This window comes from Metopolophium dirhodum, chromosome 1 (assembly GCF_019925205.1).
Source record: "Metopolophium dirhodum isolate CAU chromosome 1, ASM1992520v1, whole genome shotgun sequence".
NCBI classification, from domain to species: Eukaryota; Metazoa; Arthropoda; class Insecta; order Hemiptera; family Aphididae; genus Metopolophium; species Metopolophium dirhodum.
Genome location: NC_083560.1, coordinates 95896243 through 95912921, shown reverse-complemented (window position 1 = coordinate 95912921; position 16679 = coordinate 95896243). Strand labels below are relative to the sequence as shown.

General features: G+C 35.3%; 1 protein-coding gene across 1 annotated transcript; it reads right to left on the bottom strand.

The window, feature by feature from the left end:
* Positions 1–11340: 11340 nt before the first annotated feature.
* LOC132937272 (uncharacterized) lies at positions 11341–15297 on the bottom strand. The gene is made up of 2 exons (XM_061004114.1): positions 14295–15297; positions 11341–13800 (listed from the first exon to the last, which is right to left on the bottom strand). Exons 1-2 carry the CDS (start codon positions 14892–14894, stop codon positions 11986–11988), a joined length of 2415 nt encoding a protein of 804 aa, XP_060860097.1. The 5' UTR covers positions 14895–15297; the 3' UTR covers positions 11341–11985.
* Between the last annotated feature and the right edge of the window lie 1382 nt (positions 15298–16679).

Sequence of the window (16679 nt, the reverse complement as noted above, 5' to 3'; positions counted from 1 at the left end):
CTCCGGAAGTGTTAGTCACTTCCGGTACCGTGACCACGGTGAGGTCTGGTGTCGCAGGCTCTGGCTGTGGCGGGACGGGGGCTGGTGTTGGCGCCGGTTTTTCCAGGCGGTGTTGCTGGGACGTCTGCTTTGCCTTGTATTCCCGCATCCGCTGTTTGTTCCGGCGCTGGCGGGCGTTGAGTGAGGCCGGTGGTGTTGTGTCGGTGGTGGTGTCCCTTATTGGCAGCGGGTTGACGGGCGTTCCCGATGGCGGGATGGTCGACGTCCTTGGCGCTGGTACCGGGCTCTTCATCAGTGGGTGGGGTGGCAGTCTCGCAGGCGCCCGACTTGTTGTCGTTGGTGGCGCCGGTCGTGTTCGGATCGCCGGTCGTGCTGCGGCTGCCGGTCGTGCCGTGGCCGTCTTTCTTTTTTGCTAGGACGATGGGTGCGGCCCACGGGGATGTGCTCTGTTCTACCAGTCCCTGCTCTTCCATGTCCCGTATCATGGTGTCGATTGTGGCCTGTTTTACCGGTGGGTAGGGATATGGTTTGAGTGCTATGGGTGTTTGGTTTTTGAGAAGGATGTCGTGTTCAATTAACCTGGTGCGACCTACCCTACCGTTGAATACGTCCGGATAGTTGCGTACTACTTCGGCGAGTTTCACGCGTGTGTGGTAGTCACCGTTTATTGTTGATTTGTCGACATCTAGTGCTGGGGTTGGGGTGGGTGTCCGCCCTTTCCAGCACGCTGTTGTTCTCCTATCCGAACCTAAATGGATAGTGCTCGTTGTGTAGTCCCAGGTGACTTCGTTTTGTACGAGAAAGTCGTGACCTAGGAGCATGTCGCAGTACAAATTTTCCAGAATGGCTGCGTTGAAGGTGACCGTGAGGTCTCCGATTCTGGCTACGAATGTGGAGGTACCACTTGTCATTGTGGTATGTCCGTCCGCCATTCGTACCTGAGTTGGTTGTCCGTGTGGGGGTGTGCCATATTTATGTGCTATGTTCGGGCTTACATACGATTTTTGTGCTTGTGAGTCGAGTAGAGCTGTTACGGGGCCTGACCTAAATTCGAGTTCGACCGCGGGGGTCGGAATTTTGTCGGGGCATACACGTTTAGCGTTATTCGACAGTGGTTGTGATGTATAGCTGGGTAACTGGTTCTTAACCGCGTTATCGGTACTATGGGGAGCGGTTTGCACCGCCATTACCAGAGCATCCGTTTCGGTTACCTCTGTGCTATGGGTGTGTACCGTATGAGTACGTGTTAATTCCGTAGTAGGGGTCGTTGTGTGTGGTGATGATGACCTGCTACTTAACGGAATTTTAATGTTTTTGATGGGTGATATATCTGATGACGCCGAGTTTATCGATGCGCGTTTGATAGTTATATCCCCGTCTGTATTGCCGAGCGTTGTGTGTGGTGGCGTGGTTGTATGTGTGTGTGTGTGTGTGTTTGAGGCGGCGGCGTGGACAATTGTCCGTCGACTCATTTCCCGTTTCCCGAACGCGGCGTGTTCCCGGGGCAGTCACTGTTCCAGTGAGGACCTCCACAGTACCTGCACGGGTTGGGCGGTTGCGTTTTACCTGCAGTACCGTCCCGTGTACGCGGTTGCGGCGGGCGGGTTTGGGAATGTGATTTGTACGCCGGTTTCTGCTGTTGTTGTGTGGGCGTTTCGTCTGGTGTGTATTCCAGGATTCCAGCTACCCGGCGGAGGTCTCCGAAAGTCGCTGGTCTCTGCAATCGTATATGCGGTATTCGTTGCGCGTTAGACCGGCTATCGTACCGACTAGCTGTGTTTCAGATAGCCCGGTATTGACGCGGCGCGCGAGTTGGTTTTTTTGTGTCACGAACTCCGTAAGCGATTGCGTTTGTGTTTGTCGGACGGATACTATCTCGGCCCGCAGTCGTGATTGTATTTCCACGTTGTCGAATTTTTCTAAAAATTCGGCGCGGAACTCATCCCAGGTGAGGTCCAGTAGTCTGATGGTGTTCCACCATGTACTGGCTGCACCCTTCAGCTGCTGCGTGACAATATTAGTCCAGGCCGACCTATCTATACGCGTTTGGTACAATATCGATTCCGCCTTGTGTATGAATCGTACCGGGTCCTCAGGCGTTGTTCCGAGGAACTCCGGCAGCGAATGTTTCGCTGCACATACGTCGTCGTATGGTATCAGCGTCGATTGTTGTGACGCATAGGTGTGTGTGGAGGAGGGGGCATGGTATAAATTTGGCGTGTCATCGAACCGTACCGAACGTTCGGCGTGTTGGTTACCCGCGGACGGCGGTTCGCGTGCCGCGGAGTACCTCGTACCGTATTCCGTGTTGTTCGATGACACATTGTGGTGGGGGCGGGTCGGTGCTGTCCCTTCCGGTTGGTGTTCCGGTGCTTGGCGTGCCATACCCATTTCAAGGCGTCGCATTGTCTCTGCAATGCGGCGTTGGTCGTCGCCAAAGCGGGCCATGCAGTCCTCGAGCATGGTCAGTCGCGATTCCAGACTGTGCCCCTGCGCCGAGTTTTCCGCCGCTTGCCGTACCTCCTTAATTATGGACCGACTCGCTTGAATCATGTCCATAGCCTGTTGGTGTGTGGGTGTGTGTGGTTTATTGGTGGTGGTGTTCGGTGGCTGGGCGGGTGATGATTCGACCGGTTGGTTTTCCCTTTGTCCGGCGTCAAGTATTTGACCTGTTGGCGGGTTGTTTCCGGTATGCCCGGCGGGTTCCATAGGCGGAAACCGGACTTCGTTGGCCTGCAGGTTCAGGTCCGTGAAGTGTTGTATCAACCGGATTTCAAGATCATCCTTCGCGCCCGTATCCGACAACTCGCGCTGCCTGCATTCGTAGCGCAACTCCGCGGCGGTCAACTCATTAATATATTTTCCCGGCATGACGTCCGGTTGTTTTTCCGGTGTTGTTTACGGGAAAATATAAAATGTGGCTGTTGTCGGTGGAACGGTCGTCGCGTTCCTTCGATCAGCTGTGTTGACCGTTTATCGGTGTTTATTTGCGTACGGAATGTAGGTCAGTGGGTTGTTATTGTTTTGTTATTGCGCTTGCCGGGCGATCACAGTAACCGGTTTTCGCAGGGTGTTGTCACGGATGCGCGTGTGTGCGTTATCCGGCCCACTACTGCGATTAAGGAAGACGGCGGCTGTCGCTTTGAGCGGCGGCGGCGGCGGCAGTCCGATTATGTGGTATTTCTGTCCCAGGTAATCGCGTGTTGACGTTATCGGTGGTGGTGCTGGGCGGTGGTGGTGTGGCCCTCACGCGCTCTTGCGTTCCACCTACCTACGTCGTGTGTGTATGGACTTTGGAGCGTCGCGCGCGGTGTAGACGGCACGTCCGTAAATCGGGCGGCGCGGCTGGTCGTTACGTCCTTATGTAATATATTACGTAACGCCGGTTTTTCCGTTTTCGCCAGCTAACCACGTTTTTGTCGGATCGCGTCGGGGACTTTTTTCCAAGTCGCGCAACGGGGAGGGTATATGATGGTGGTAGTAAGGGGTAAGTTAATAAGTTTTCACTTACCGGTGATTCCTGTACGGGGAGCCAGTTGATGCGGACCTAGTGGGTGCCACGTGGGTGAGGTGATATTGAGGTAACCAAGTTTATACGACAAAAAAAAGAAACACAACTTTTGAAATGCTATGGTTAACTTTATTGAATGGATAACAAAAAAAAAAACCGAAAAAAGAAAAGACGATTGGCCGGGGACGTGTAGGTGTCCGTCTCGTGCGGGTCGTCGATCATGAACACCTAACATTACAATCCGGTTCACCCAACGGCCGGCCGATGGTTCACAGCGCGGGTGTCGCGCGCCGGCGTCGTCCGTCGTCGATTGGCGGTTTGTTTGAGAAGCGTAGCGCGGCTTTCCGCGTAAAAGGCTATTTGAATTCAAACAGCTATTACGCGGGACCGCGTCAACTAGTCACATCGCCCTAATATATTTAACTTTCTCCGTTCGTTTTTTTTATCCAATGTCCCATTAAAATACGAGTTGTGATCGGGATGGATCCAGATAACAATCGGAATCGTCCGAGACTTCAATGTCATCGCTGCAAGTCTGTACATTTTTTAGACAGGGTGGCTTGCGCCGCACGGACACTTACAGACTACAAATTAGGAACTAGGCTTCCTAGTATGCAGTCAGAAAAACAAGATTTATAAGAAGAATTAAAACTACATCATACCAAAAATATTTAATGTATTTAAGTATATCTATAAATATTTGTGTTGGTATAATGATTATTCTTAAATAAATAATTACAACAAATAAAAACAAAATAACTTTAATTCAATCTTTTTGTTATATTTTATTTACACTAAATATGAAACATTATTAAACATGACTGACCTATTCTATATCTAATATACAGTAGAACGGTACCCACTTGCCTGCCTTTTAATAATATAAAAAATAATAATAATATACTATTATTAATTCCAAATTAAATATTCTATATAAAGATAAATTCCATTTATCATTTGATATTCTGTTACAAAATCCAATATTCGTAACTTAAATCTAAAGCAGTTAAGCAAAGATGTCACCCAAAAAAACACGCGCAAAAAGACGTTCCACTGGAAAGAAGGCAATTAGTAAACGTATAAAAAATTTAGTTTTAAAAAAAAGTAAGTAAAACATTTATAAAATAAAAACTTATAAAAAATCAAATATTTCATACGTTTACGTATAAATAACTAAAATAATCGAAATATTTAGAAAATTCAATAATCTAAAATCGTAATCGTATACGATTACGGAAAAATTCAAATTTTAGACTCTCATAAGATTGTTTTCCATAATAACGCTCGAATTTGTTACTGTACTTATCTGAAGAAAAGCTTATGGAACACATTGTATAAGCTTAAAATATGATGAATTGATGAAAATATCTTCTATAAAAAAAACTAAAATATTCTTGAAACTTGTAAGTAAACAAATAATATGTTTTTTTCCTAAAATAGTTGAATAAAAACAATAAATAATTGCTATGAACCATTCCTTTGGTAACAGATAAATTATATATAATTTTTTACTTTGCGCCACGGAAGTAATGCGAAAGCATTTCCCGTGGCGTTGTCGGTTCAAAAATGAAAAAAAATATATATCTATAATATATACCGGTGCATTCGAATTGCGTCCATGAATTATATTTTGTCTGAGTTGCGTCCGTGGTTTTATCACGACACATCCGAGTTGCGTCCGCGGTTTTCTCGCGACATGTACGAATTGCATCCACGGGTTTTTCAGAAATTGACAATAATGTTTGGTGATAAACTCGTAGATAATCTCGATTAGGTTAGACTATCTTATCTGTAAATACCACCTTGTAATTTTGTTCACGTTAGCATCAGTCACACATCGACATTCCATATCAAATCATCATAGTCTTATATATTTTTATTTTTATTTATTTAATTTTGCAATGGAAAATCTTGAAATAGTGAAAATGTTTAGTGAAAAAAATAAACTATTATACTGCATTAATGGATACAAATTCGCTTTCCAAAAATTTTTAAATAATAATGTTCAGAGGTAGTCGTGTTCAAAACGTTTATGCAAGTGTTATTTTAAAATGAACGAAAATGATGAAATAATTTTTAGTGCTTTAAATCATGAACACGACAAAGATGACGAAAACGTTTTAAATCGTCAAAAACTCGGTAACAAATTGAAACGTAAAGCTCTCGATGACCCATGTGAAAAGCCATGCAAAATTCTACATCGGGAGTTGCGTGATAGAGATGTAAGTACATTGACTACCACAGATGTAAACCGCATTAGGAAAAATATTCATTATGCTCGGTCAAGCATAATTCCAAAATTGCCTAAACATTTGGAAGAGTTGCATTTGGCACTAACCAATTTGGGTGAGATAAAGACTAACAAGGACGAAATTTTTTTATTAATTAATAACACAGAAAAAAATATTGTAGCATTTTCAACGGCGACAAATTTAAAATTTTTAAGTGAATGTAAAACTTTATACATAGATGGCACATTTAAAAGTTGCCCTAAACTTTTCTATCAATTATTTATCATTCATGGTGCTAAAAATACTACCTATACTCCTTTGGTATTTTTTCTACTAACAGGCAAGACTATTTCAACATATAAAGATGCGTTTTATAGTTTATTAGAAAAAATGAACGATTTGAATTTAAATTTGGCACCAAATATAATTTATGCAGACTTCGAACAAGCTATACACTCAGCAGTTTCAGATGTTTTTCCTGGTGTTATACGCAAAGACTGTAGGTTTCACCTAGGACAATCAATCTGGAGAAAAATTCAAAGTCTTGGTCTGACTACAGTTTTTAAAAATAAATCTGAAATTGGAAAATTTTTGAAATTATTCTTTGGTCTTTCATTTTTAAAACCCGATGACGTTAATAAATGTTTTTATGAAGACCTAATGGCTATAAAACCTAATGATGAAAGAGTCGATAGTTTTTTTAATTATTTTGAAAAAAATTATATCTCGCTGGAAAGTAAATTTCAACCGGCAATATGGGTAGATTTCTCTAACTCGTTAATGCGTACCACCAACGCATGTGAATCGTTTCACTCAAAATTAAATGGGATGTTTTACTCGTCGTATCCTAACATTTTTCAGTTTGTTGAAGTATTGAAAAATGTTCAAACTGACATCTATATTAAAATACGAAGTTCAAATTTAGGAAAAAAACGAAGAGAGGATTTAGAAAAAGAAGAGTTTATTAAAAAAATTATGACTGAGTTTGAAAACAAAAAAATAACACGTCTTGACTTTGTTCAAAAATTGGCCAACAAAAATTTACCAATACATAAATGATATATAAAAAATCAACATTACACTTGAAAACAATACATAATTTATAATATACAATTAAAATGTTTAACCACTACACCATTTATATAAATTACTCATTACATTTTAGAACAATAAATAATAAAAATTTTTAACCAAACCATTTCTACAAATGACAGTCCTCAGTCTGTAAAATTGGGAAGGAAAATTTGTATATTATTAATCAGGACGCAACTCGTATATGTAACGAGAAACGCAACTCGGATGTGTTGTGGAAAAATCACGGACGCAACTCGGATATAGCGATTTATATTTTCGTATTTTGGGACGCAATTCGTATGCAGCCATATATACAAGTATAAATATATTTATAATATAATATATTTATTTATTCTATTTATCTGCGACAATCACGGATTGAGAGTAACAGAATGACCACTATTACCAATTTGATTACAAAAAAGTAGGTAATTCATTCAATTTTATTTTTTTTTATGCTTAAATCAAATATTTTATCATTTAAATCATAAAAAAAAAGAAAAATATTATAATTCGGAAATTAACAATTTATATGATTTTTTATGTATAATTTATTTTATGTAAAATATTTCAACCTTAGGTATAAAATATCAAAATATGTTATGAATTTTCAACTACAAAATTACTAGCCAATTTTCGTGTTTTGACATATTTCGTAAATATTTCAAATGTTTATGCAATTTTTTTTTTTTATGTCTAGCACTGACACCACCGACCAATTTTTTTACCATTATTTCTGGTCAATGTAATGTAGTTGAAACGTTATCTCCACCAGATAGTTCCACCACTATGCTAGAAGAGACGATAATAAATTCACCATGTTCGAGTTTAAATAACGCTAATAACAGTTTTTTATCAATTATTAAAACTCCGCGTCGTTCAATGAAAAAAAATGTACAATCCCTAGTGATGTCACCATCTCAAGATTCAATTAATGAAACAGTAAATAACTCGAAACTTTTTATTGAGATGGACACTGATATATTAACATATTAACACCAAAGTCGACAAAGAAATTACATGAAATGTCAGGGCGTAGAGTAGTGGATATTTTTACTTTTATCCGAGATATACAAAATGAGCTTTGTGATCATGGACCATTATTTGGATGTTCGTTCAAAGATATGGATATAGTATTTGAAAAAAGATGTGGACTACAAAGTACGATTTGTTTTAAATGTAAGATGTGTGGATTTAAAAAGTTTATTAAAACAAATAATTATGAAAGTTCGGGAGCAATAAATGTCAATGAGGCTGCGATTGTGGGTACCCTATCAGCCGGAGGAGGGTATAGTCATCTCTCGCAAATATTTTCAGCTATGGAAATTCCAGTAATGAATTTTAGTTCATATAGAGTCTATGAAAATAAAGTGACGGACAACTTTGAAAAAGTTGCCTCTATAATCATGCTAAATGCAGCGATGGAGGAAAAAGCTTTAGCTATACAAAATGGCGATATTGATAAAGATGGTGTTCCGTTATTGACAGTTATATGTGATGGTAGTTGGGGAAAGAGATCTTATAGAACTATGTATAATTCATCTTCTGGAACCGTAAGTTAAATTAAAATAATTAAATGACTATATTATTAATTGAAGACTCAAAATTTAATGCACTTTAAAAGCACTAAATAGCATGCATTTATGAGATTAAAAAAGTACACATCTGCTTTATAAATATGCACTTTTTTTTTACTTATAATTTCATAAACACAAATATTTTTTACTAAATTGTATTTTTTTTTTAGGCTGCAATAATTGGTCAACGAACCAAGAAAGTATTGCTCATGGGAGTTCGAAACAAATACTGTCTTGTTTGCGCCAGAGCATCAAATTTCAATAAAGAGCCTGTAGAGCATGTTTGTTTTAAAAACTGGGACGATAGCAAAAGTTCATCAGCTATGGAAGCGTCTATTATTGTAGAAGGTTTTAAAACGAGCGAAGCTTTGTACGGCGTTCGTTATGCTAAATTAATTAGAGATGGGGACAGTAATGTATATAAAAAAATTTTAGAGAAAAACTCTATAAAGATCTTACTGTACAAAAGGTGGAATGTAGAAACCACTTGTACAGAAATTTTTGTAACAAATTAAGGGATATTGCCAAAAACAGAAAATACAATGGTGAATTCCTAAATACTTTAAATGGAAATGTATTTCGACTTAGAAATGCTGTCGCTAAAGCCGTAAAATTTAGAAAAATATCTAATGACATCGCTGGTCTAAGACGAGATATCGAGAATGCTTCGTATCATGTTTTTGGAAATCATAATAAATGTGATTCATATTATTGTCAAGGGCCTAAAGAAAATGAAATCAATAAGGTCCCGGAAATGGAGAAAAATGGTATATTTGGAGAGATAATAACTACTATGAGAGAAGATATTTATTAGTACAATCTAAATCTCTCATTCAGGACTTAGACAGTAATATTGTTGAAAGTTATAACGCAATCGTAGCAAAATGTATTTCAGGTAAGCTCACGTATTTTTTTATATTTATTAGATTATTATAGTGAAGTTATACAATTTATATGTAATTTGTTGTAGACTATACGCCTTATAGTTATTAAATACTTATAATTTAAAAATTTCTAATATTTAACAATTACTTTTTTTATAATTTTATTCATAATATATATAATATGTATATATATATTAAAATCTTATTTTAGATTTTTTATTAATAATATAATTATATTATAATTTAAACATTACTTTTTATAGGTAAAAGAATAAATTACTCTTTAAGGCAATCATACACAGGACGTTGTAATGTTGCTACGGTGACATATAACACAAAAAAACCAGTTTACACTTACCACAAACTTATCCACAATAAGAGCCCTGGAATTTTCACTAAAAAAAAAAGAAGAAAGGATAATGTTAGCAGCACGAGCGACTTCTTCAAGAAGACGTGGTATAGTACGTAGACAGTTATTTCCAGCAAATAAAACAACAATAGTGCGGTCAGATCCTTCTTACGGAGATAATGCTGAAAAACCTGATATGGCAGATGATTTTGAAGCTGAAAAGGAAAAAAATACTTTCTTCCTTAATTTTAAACGAATAAGAGAGGGCAACTTTAGAACGCGAAACTGTGGATCAAAGTCTTTCGAACAAATGGATAGAACGACGAAGGAAAATGCTCTCAGCTTCTAATTTTGGAAAAATTATTAAAATGAGACAAACCACCGGCTGTCAGAGTTTTGTTCAAAATCATTTGTTTGGTGGAGTGACTACAACTACCATGGAATATGGCAAATCAAATGAAGAAATAGCACTGAGCACTAGAAAAAATTTTAAATATAAATATTATAAAATGTGGTATTTTCGTAGACAGTGAAAATCCATACTTGGGTAGCCTCCAGATGGTCTAATTGGTAGTGATGGTATAGTTGAAGTCAAATGTCCTTCATCGGCAGAGCATTTAACGCCAGAAGAAGGTATAAAACAAAAAAAAATAACATTTTGGACATTAAACAAATCTGGAGAAATTGGTGGAATTAATAAAAAAACATAATAGGTATTACCAAGTGCAAGGCCAACTGAATGTGTCAAAAAATATTTTGTCAATTTGCAGTTAGGACTCCCAAAAACATTAAAATCGAAAAAATTGAACGCGATGAAGATTTGTGGAAAAGTTGTATGGTAGAAAAATTAAAATATTTTAATCTCAACTGTATATTGCCAGAATTAGCGGACAGCCGATTTTTAAGGTCAATGCCGATAAGGAATCCACAAAAAATATTAGATGCACAAGAAAAAAAATTGAACAGAACAGGTAAAATTAATTTTTATATTTTGAACATAAGAAACGGATAAAATAATAAAGAAATATTTTTTTTTTTGTTCAGGCAACTTAAAGATAAAATAATAACCTAAAAAGTTATAATCAAGATCTACCTACCTACCAACCAAATACTAGCAATTGTGAATTGATAAAAATATTAAATATGCCTATTATATAATATATATAATATATATAATTACTATAGTATTGTATAATATTTGAAATATAATAATATAATATGATCATAAAACAATTCTAATTCTAATTAAAACTTGTAAATGTGTAATATAAACCATCGCCGTAACCATATATATTTGTTTTTACATTATTTATAAAATAATAACCTGATAAATATAAATCACATTATGTTGTTTTATGTTTCACAAAATTATTATTATGCACTTATCTTTTATGTGATAAATGATAATACTTATTATATTATTTAGGTAAACATCATGTTTAATCAATAATTTAGTTTACAAATTAGAAATATTTGAGCGAAAATATGCATCAAATACGTTATGGTCAACTATATTAATACATTGATGCGAAATTGCGAAACGTCAACACGACTAGAAGACGTAAGATAATGATTAGGAATTTATGATCACCTCTACAGTCTACCGCGCGGTCTGGTCCGTGATTATACAATGCGTGGACTCCGTCGCGGCGCCATCTCTGGAGCGTTGTATGCATTTTACTTTTACTATTACGTCCCTTTAAGGGTCTTCGACAGTAAAACTAAAACGTAACAACGCTCACTAGATGTCGTAAAACCTCTCACGCAATGCTTTATACCACGCCCACTTCGGTCGCTTACCGACGCGTGAGCGAGTGATTGAAACCGTCTCCGGGAGCGGCGCATCATTCTCTCAATACTACTCGTATTGACTACACAATTCAAGCGCGACGCAACGTTCGATTTATTTAATAATTTACGGTACGCTTCGCATACGCTTTGGTAATTTTATTTTTACAGACGCATAACCTATTATACTTTTATTGACCTATTATTATATACGCTTGTATTCCAATATTATTACTATGCAAATCAATAGGTATTTTGGGGATATAATAATTTAAATGTTCCACCTCTCACGGTCAGTCGTCAGTGAATAGCATTTAGTAGAAACCTAGTACAACCGGCAATACGAATGTCCCTTAGTCATTAATTATATTAATTTATGTTTGTAATGTATATGTGTATATATAAGTAAGACAATAAATCATAAACGAATATATAAATAATATTTTTATTTTATTTTAACGTATAGACGATTTCATAATATGTTAAGGTACATTGTAAAAAAAAAACTTAATATTTGTATATACTTAAACTATATACTTTAACAAAACTCAATATTACTTAAAACAAAATATTAAAGAAGCTTTAAACGTTTATTTTTTTTTTCTTCTTGTGCTCTAATTATGTACTCTGGATTCCGTATTGGCATACTACGTGAGTGCCTCGGGTCGACCAATTCCGGCAAAAAGCAATTGAAAAAAAAATTTTGAAGTTTCGGCAACATGATAGTAGTCCAAAAATGAATGTCCCTTTTAATTATTTCATACTTCATTCCTTTTTTTGTCCACACGGCGAGAATACAATAATCCCTTTGACAAACATTTAACTGTCCCTGTACTTGGTAATACCACTTATGATTTTTTTTAATTTCATAAGTGGTCCCATTATTAGTTTTTTTCCAACAGCTAATTTTTTTTTTTTCAATTCCTTCTTCGGGAGTCAGATCTGCAGCTGATTGAGGACATTTTATTTCGACCAAGCCATCTTCATCAATTAATCCATCTGGAGTTGCTCCAATGAAATAATTAAACTCATCAATGAACAATCCACACTCTCTTATTTTTATACTTAGTAAATTTTCTAAACAAATTTTAGCTTCATTTTCATGATTTCTTCCATACTCCATTGCTATTGTATCAACATCACTAGTATAAATTAAATTTTTTATTAGATTTTCACAACCCGTGTCTGGACGACGGTTAATTATGCTTCCAAAGTTTGAAGCAGTAAGTAATTTACGCCTAATGTCCAACCAATTCTGACAAGAACTTTGGTTAACAGTTTGTCTTTCTATTACCTCTCTTTGTGCAGCAATTTTTTTCATGGACTCAATGACTTCCAATTTTTCTATATTATATTCATTTTCATTCATATCTGGTTTCATTGAATTTTCTCCATATGAAGCATTTGAGTCATTCACACCAAATAATTTTTTTTTAAACCTTTTATTTTTCGTCAAGCGATTATTTTGACGAAATTGATTATCTCGTCGTGTTATTTCCATTTTCACTGATGGCAATTTTTTAAAGGGACTATTTTTTAAAATTGTCTTGTGCAAAGAATAAAAAGGTCTTTTAGAATTTTTAGTAACTGTAGCAATCGCACAACGTCCAGCGTATGACCCTTTTAGAGCAAAATTCACTCTTTTCCCTCCTATAAGTTTTGCAATAATGGCATTAAAAGATTCAACTATATTGCTGTCAACATTCAGTATCAAGCTTGAAGTATGTCTAGCAAGATACCTAATAGGTTGCATTACGCTATCTATAAACACTCTATCTGTACTAAAAATTTTTTCCATGTAATTAATATCGTTTGAATTATTATCGTCGGTTATGTCACAAAAATATTTTGAGCAACTACTATGATCACCGAAAACATGATTGACAACATTTAAAATATCATTTCTGAGTCCTATAACTGAATTTTCTTTTTTTCTATATTCAATAGCTTTCACTATACCTTTTCGCATTCGTAGAATATTACGTGATAACAATTTTCTATGAGCTAATTGACCTGCTTGTTTTTTCGTAGTTATATCTCTAAGTTTGTTACAAAAATTACGAAGAAGGTGGTTACGGCATTCAACTTTTTGTACAGTTAAATTTTTATAAGGCCTTGCTTCTAAAATTTTTTTGTATACGCTTGAGTCTCCATCGGCTATCAATTTTTGATACCTTATACCATACATAGGTTCACTTTGTTTAAAACCTTCAACTATTACAGCTGCTTCCATACCCGACGATCCATTTTTATCCGACCAATTTTTAGTGCAACAATGTTCTTTAACTTCTTTTGAACCAAGACCAGAACGAATACAGATTGAACAGTATTTATTTTTTACTCCCAAAAATAAAACTTTTTTCGTTCTATACCCAATTATTGCAGCCTAAATATACAAAAATAAAAACAATTTTAAATATTTAATAAGAACATAATATAATCTATTATTTAATTATAATATGTACAATATTGTAAACAGTATCTAGAAAAATTACAAGGTTTCTCATGAGTAGTTCATATTATAACCAAAAACTCTAAAAAAATGTATCAACACAAGTTCTTATAGGTATAGATATTTTAAGTTCAAATTTCGACAAAATTAGTTATTTAAATGAAGAATAACGATTTTATTTATTTTGCTGTAACTAAAAAATATTATTTATGGGTATATTTGAAACATTAAAAACATATTATATTATTACATTTTATATATAAAATGGGTATATACCTACACACAATTTTCAAATGCAATGTTTTTGGCAAAAATTAATTCAACCTACTGTAATATACTTAGGTATACTAAAAATAGTAAAATATATTACTTTTGTATAGCATATCATAAATTTATTAAATTAAAATAAGAATATAATATCAACTTACAGCGCCTGATAATGAATTGTAAGTTGACCTGTAAGACCGTTTGCACCAGGATCCATCTGCAACTACTGAAATAAGGGGAGTTCCGTCAGTATCTATGTCTCCGGCACTTACGGCTAGTTGAGCTTCTTCTTTTGCAGCTGCCTCCATTTCTTTAAGAGCACATTCATTAAATGATTTGCAAACTATATCATGTGACTTATTGTACACAAACTGACTTAAGGGAGGTATTTCCAAAGAAGCGGTCATAGTTTGAAGCTGACTAAATCCTCCACCCACATTCATTATACCAGCTACTGCAGCAATATTTATATCCGTCATATTCGCTTCTGAACTTTCCGAGTCAATTGTATATGTTTTCAGACAAAAATTGCATTTAAATGCAAAAGATGATTTTAAACCAATTTTTTTTTCATTGACACAAACCATGTCCTTAAATGAGCAACCGTATGGGTCGTGATTATCTTTTTCTTTAATTTGTTGACATATATAAGCTAAATCTAAAATTCGTCGTCCAACTATAGTGTGTTCATGATTCTTGATAGGTGAAATACTTGTTTCTAGCTTGTGCGTATCAACATCAGAATTTACGTCATATTCCATAGACGTAGCTAATGGTTGGGCTAGGTTAACATCATCTTGAGATAATGAAAAAGAGACTTTTGCAGCTTGGGAAATAGCAGGTGTACAATTTTCAGTTAGAGCAGGATTTGGAACTACATCAACAGGTACAGGTGAGACTGAAATTTGTGTATTTGAAGAAGTTTGATCACTGTGCTCTCTGGATAAATTAAAAGTATATACGTATATATAAAACTAAACCACAATTAATTATATATCTTGTTAATCATTAAAATGTTCGTAATATTTACACCATACTAAAAATGTAGAAGTTAATTTAAAAAAAAAACCGGGAACTCGCTCTGCTGTATAGTAGGGTTGTAGTGGACTTCGGTCATAGATTAAGTCACTATAATAATATGGTTAAGTCTATGATACATTTTATTTAAATTGTAATATATTTTATTTTGATACAAGTAATTTATTTTTCAATTAGGGTGGGTTGGCGGTTGCATACAGCAGGTTTAACCAAATTTTTTCAAAAACCTATAGCCTATATAATGAGTAAATAAAAGGCCAAATCAAACATTTGGCGAAGGTTTCCTTTTTATATGACTACTAATTAAAAATAAATTAAAAAATAGACCTATTTATAAAACTACTATTTTTAATAATAACAAAAATATAAAACCGTTTGATAGTGAATCGTTAATAATTCATGTGTAAAAAAAAGGGCAAAAAAATCCAAATTTTGAAATGGTTATTATTTGTTATACCTATAGTATAATAATATTCAATATGACGTCTATTTTAGATTCTGAGTGGAGCGATGAATGTATTGATTTTAACAATTATGTATGTTTTATTTTTTTTTATTTGTGTCTGTGTACACGATAAGTAGTCGAAATAATGCTTCGATTTTCTACTTCAGTATCTTGTTCGATGGGAAAGTGAATCTAGTTGGTGCATTGGGGAGGTCAAATAAATACGTAATTTTAAACAAAAACAAAAAAAAAAAATTTAAACAAAAACTGAATTTTTCACGCAAAATCGGTTTTTGACAAAATCCGATTTTGGTTTTTAGTGTAACTTTAAAACACATGACCATGACATTTTCACTGGTTGTTTATATTAGCATTTACTATACACCATAAAAAAATATAATAATAAAATATGTACCTTGTCCATCGACTTTTAAACAAGCTTTGTGAACCTATTATCTTAGATTTCTTCTTTTTTGATGGAAACCCTCTCTTTTTTTTGCATATTCTCGTATTGGAATTACTCGAATTCATTTCAATGTTCACGTTTGAAGCTCAAGACGGAAATGATTTTCATAATAATAATCAATTAGTAGGCTGTATTGTGTATACAAAAGCAATGGATAAAAATAGCCAGGCGGGCGGGCGGCAGCTGTCGTGTTATCGCTCGTGCCGCGAGTCGCGTCCGTCGACGCATTTCCAGGAATAAGGAGTGGGGGATTTAATAATCTTGGTCGCCGTTGGAATTGTTGAGCAGCACAGGTTGTGCAACAAATTATTTTATATCTATCATTATATCAATAAACATGTTCTAGTATTTCCATATTTACGGCTTCCGAGGCAGGTTTAGAGAAATAACATACCTATACAAAATTAAAGCCAAGATCTTAATCTAAGTTCACACCAGATACATTTTGAAATAATCTAATATTAAGCTTTTTATAGCTGTTTTAAATTCTTAAAATATCAGTTCCTTAATAGCTTGTATTTAATTAAAAAATATTTATTATTAAAAATGATCTGGTGTAAACACAGAAGACTAGGTAACGAGTTCAGAACAGTTTTC

Excerpts from the sequence above, each read along its gene's own strand:
- LOC132937272 (XM_061004114.1), bottom strand. The coding sequence starts at position 14,894 with ATGGAATATGACGTAAATTCTGATGTTGATACGCACAAGCTAGAAACA. Across the intron at positions 13,801-14,294 it reads ACAATTCATTATCAGGCGCT|GCTGCAATAATTGGGTATAG; the intron begins GTAAGTTGATAT and ends TTGTATATTTAG.